Below are 3,322 nucleotides of genomic sequence, written 5' to 3'. Positions count from 1 at the left end.
GTACTTTCCTGGGGGCAGCTAGGTGGCACAGTGGATAAAGCAGCAGCCCTAGATTCAGGAGGACCTGAGTTCAAATCTGGCCTCAGACACTTGACACTTACTAGCTGTGTGACCCTGGTGTCACTTAACCCTCATTGCCCAACCAAAAAAAAAATGTGCTTTCCTATCAAAGGGATGCCCATCAATTGAGGAATGGTTAAGCAAGCTGTGGTATATGATTATAATGGAATGTTGTTGTGCTGTAAGAAATGACAAGCAGGATAACTTCAGAAAAAACCTAGAAAGACACTACAAAAACCGATGCATAGTGAAGTGAACAGAAACAGGAGACTGTTGCACATAGTAACAGCAATAATGTACAATGAAGATTTGTGAATGACTTAGCTTTTATCAATAATACAATGATCCAAGACAATCCCAAAGGACTAATGTTGGAGCATGCTATCTGCTTCCAGAGAAAGAACTGATAATGATTGAATACAGACTGAACCATGCTAGTTTTCACTTTCTTTTTTTTTTTTGTCCAGGTGGGCCCAGCAGGCACTTTTATTGGCTCTGTACACATGCTTCCAGCACCCCCCCAACCACCCTCAGGCCTTGGCCGAGGCTGCCTGGGTAGCCCCTAGCGCTGTGAGATGCTGAATCTTCTGGTTCATCATCTCCACGATAGCTTGCTTCATGGCACGCTTCTCCTTCAAAACTGGCTGAATTTTTTCCATCTGCTTAGTGAGCAAGTCAATCTTCCTCTTGAAGAAGTCTTTAGCATCATCAGCTGACTTCTCCACATCAATGAGAACATGTTCCACATCATGTAACTTCCCAGGTACATACATAGAACTCGTCAATGGGACGAGTAATTCTTTTCCCTCATTGCTCTTGTTCAGCACATTCAGACACTCCTAGGCCTCCACATATTTGGTCTGTACAACCTTGAGCTGCTGGAGGGATGAGGAGAGAAATTCCACCTCCTGGTCCAGCTTGTTCTTGAGCAGCTCCAGCTGCAGCAGTGACAATTCCATGATGTTCACTGACTGCACCATGTTGGGAAGCTGGATTTTCACTTTCTTTTTAAAATTTTTTTCTCTTTTATTCATCTTCATATACAAAATGACTACTATGGAGATGTTTTGAATAATTACATGTGTATAGCCCATGTCTGATTGCTTACCCTCTCAAGGAGGAGGGTAGAGAAGGGAAGGAAGGAAGGATAGAATTTGGAACTCAAAACTTTAAATAAAAATGTTTAAAAATGGGGGAAAAGAGAGACTGTGCTTTCCTACTAACATTCTGTGCATTGGTGGAAGAGTTTATTGGGTGAAATGCATATAAATATTGTGTGTTTGCTTTATGTTTCATTAAATGTTTTGGTTAAGGTTAATTGAGTGTTAGTGGCTGATTTATTAATGAGAAATACAGCAACAGGGGCTCATGACCTATAGTTTTAATAGGAATAGTCACCCACAAAGGTTAACCCTAGAGCTCCGAGAGTAGTGAATTGTAGCAGCTGCCTTCCTCTGGGGAAATCCTGACCTGCCAATATGAAGACAGGTCAAAGGGAAATGAGACAGAGATCGAAAGAATTAGTGTCTCTGGGGGAAGAGGTACGAGTAAGAAAGACACTACACATAGAATCATATCCATTTGCTGTGCAGGTTGAAAATACCAGATCTATCATTGCTGGGGGAAAATGTTTTTCACCAGCTATAAAGACACAGCCTAAGTTTCCCTGTCTCCTTTGTCCTTTTATCCATTTTTATTTAGCATGCACCCAGAGGTTCATGTTCCTAAATAAAGGTTTTTGAAAGTGCAGATGCAGGCACACACACACACATGCTCTGTCTGTCTGTCTATCTCTGTCTTTCTATCTGTCCGTATCTCTCTGTCTCTCTGTCTCTGTCTAGCTCTGTCTGTCTCTGTCTTTATTCTCTGTCTCTCTATGTCTCTGTCTCTGTCACACACATATGATAATTATACGTTTATCTAGTCCAAACTCTATCTTTCTCAACATTACAGAAGAAGTAATTAGAACTGGTTTCCATTCCCTTGACTGTCCAGGATAATCCCTGGTGATTAATGGTTAGCAAAATTGTGCAAGTCTTTCTAAACTCATTAGGTAGAACCAACCTTCCCCCCCACTCCCTACAGTACCCTTTTGCCTATATGTCTAACTTTTTAGCATATATATATGTATGTGTGTATGTATATATATATATATTTATAAACTATAGACACCCCCTTTTCAGAGTCATAGAAATCTCACTAACCATTTCCATCAGGGCTGGTAACCCTAGGCATGCAGTCAGGACTCATCTGCTCTAGCTAGACTGTTGCCTGGGGCTGAAATAATTTCTGCTTCATCTAATATTCTCCTCACACAAGTGAGCACTGTTCAGCACTAAGTTGAATGCCCCTGAAGCTCTCTCTGCTTTTCCTTTGCTTTGTAAAATGACAGATAAGATGACTGTCTGCCTAACACTGAAATAATGAATGTTCCTGATTTGGTATCTCAGGGACCAGGGCTAGAAACATAACTAGGAATTTCTGGGCCTGGGACAAGCATCTCAAAGCACATCTTCAGTCTGGGGAGAGAGATTTTGTACCAAGGTAAAGATACCAGGACAGCAAGGTAAGGCAGCTCTTTGCTGTTGCAGTTAAGTCTTGTCTGACTCTTTGTGAGCTCATTTGGGGTTTTCTTGGCAAAGATACTGGAGTGGTTTGCCATTTCCTTCTCTGGGACATTTTATAGATGAGGAAACTGAGGCAAGCAGGGTTAAGTGACTTGTCCAGGGCCACAGAGCCAGTAAGTGTCTGAGACCAGATCTGAACTCAGAAAGATGAGTTCCTGACTCCAGGCTCAGCACTTTATCCACTGCACCACCCAGCTGCCCTCACACATGATAGGGGAAGAACAAAGAAGGGAGAAGAAAAGGCTCACCTGACATCTGCTAACTTCCATTTTTAACTAATTATTTATATTAACTGAATGCTAAACTCCTTTCTTTCTATGCTACTGAAGGATGACAAAAAGAATTTCCTCAAGACACAACTTTGCCTAAAGTCAGCTCTTGCAAGAGTCAACTCCCATGTCTCCAAAAATGGAACCTCTTCAGAGAGAGGCTACTATGAGTGGCTAAGAAATAGTCTCCTCACCTTTGTATTCATGTACTGCTTTTTGTTCTAGCCTACTAAAGGAAGGATAATGCCACAGTCCTCATTCTCTTATTGCCATTCACATGTAATGTTTGGCTTGAAACTCAGCCAGGAAAGTAATATTAATGTTCAGAAGGCTTTCCTGGGTACAAACTGTGTGAGCTATGTATTT

The 3,322-nt window shown here is 41.6% G+C and overlaps 1 protein-coding gene across 1 annotated transcript; it reads right to left on the bottom strand.

The window, feature by feature from the left end:
• Positions 1-590: 590 nt before the first annotated feature.
• LOC122746010 (prefoldin subunit 5-like) lies at positions 591-1,040 on the bottom strand. Its single transcript, XM_043991480.1, has 2 exons — positions 969-1,040; positions 591-833 (listed from the first exon to the last, which is right to left on the bottom strand). Exons 1-2 carry the CDS (start codon positions 1,038-1,040, stop codon positions 591-593), a joined length of 315 nt encoding a protein of 104 aa, XP_043847415.1.
• Positions 1,041-3,322: the final 2,282 nt, after the last annotated feature.

This window comes from Dromiciops gliroides, chromosome 3 (genome assembly GCF_019393635.1).
Source record: "Dromiciops gliroides isolate mDroGli1 chromosome 3, mDroGli1.pri, whole genome shotgun sequence".
Classification (NCBI taxonomy): domain Eukaryota; kingdom Metazoa; phylum Chordata; class Mammalia; order Microbiotheria; family Microbiotheriidae; genus Dromiciops; species Dromiciops gliroides.
The sequence above is the reverse complement of the archived record's forward strand: the minus strand, read 5'-3'. Positions and strand labels throughout refer to the sequence as shown.

Excerpts from the sequence above, each read along its gene's own strand:
- LOC122746010 (XM_043991480.1), bottom strand. The coding sequence starts at position 1,040 with ATGGTGCAGTCAGTGAACATCATGGAATTGTCACTGCTGCAGCTGGAG. Across the intron at positions 834-968 it reads TCAAGAACAAGCTGGACCAG|ATGTATGTACCTGGGAAGTT; the intron begins GAGGTGGAATTT and ends TTGACGAGTTCT.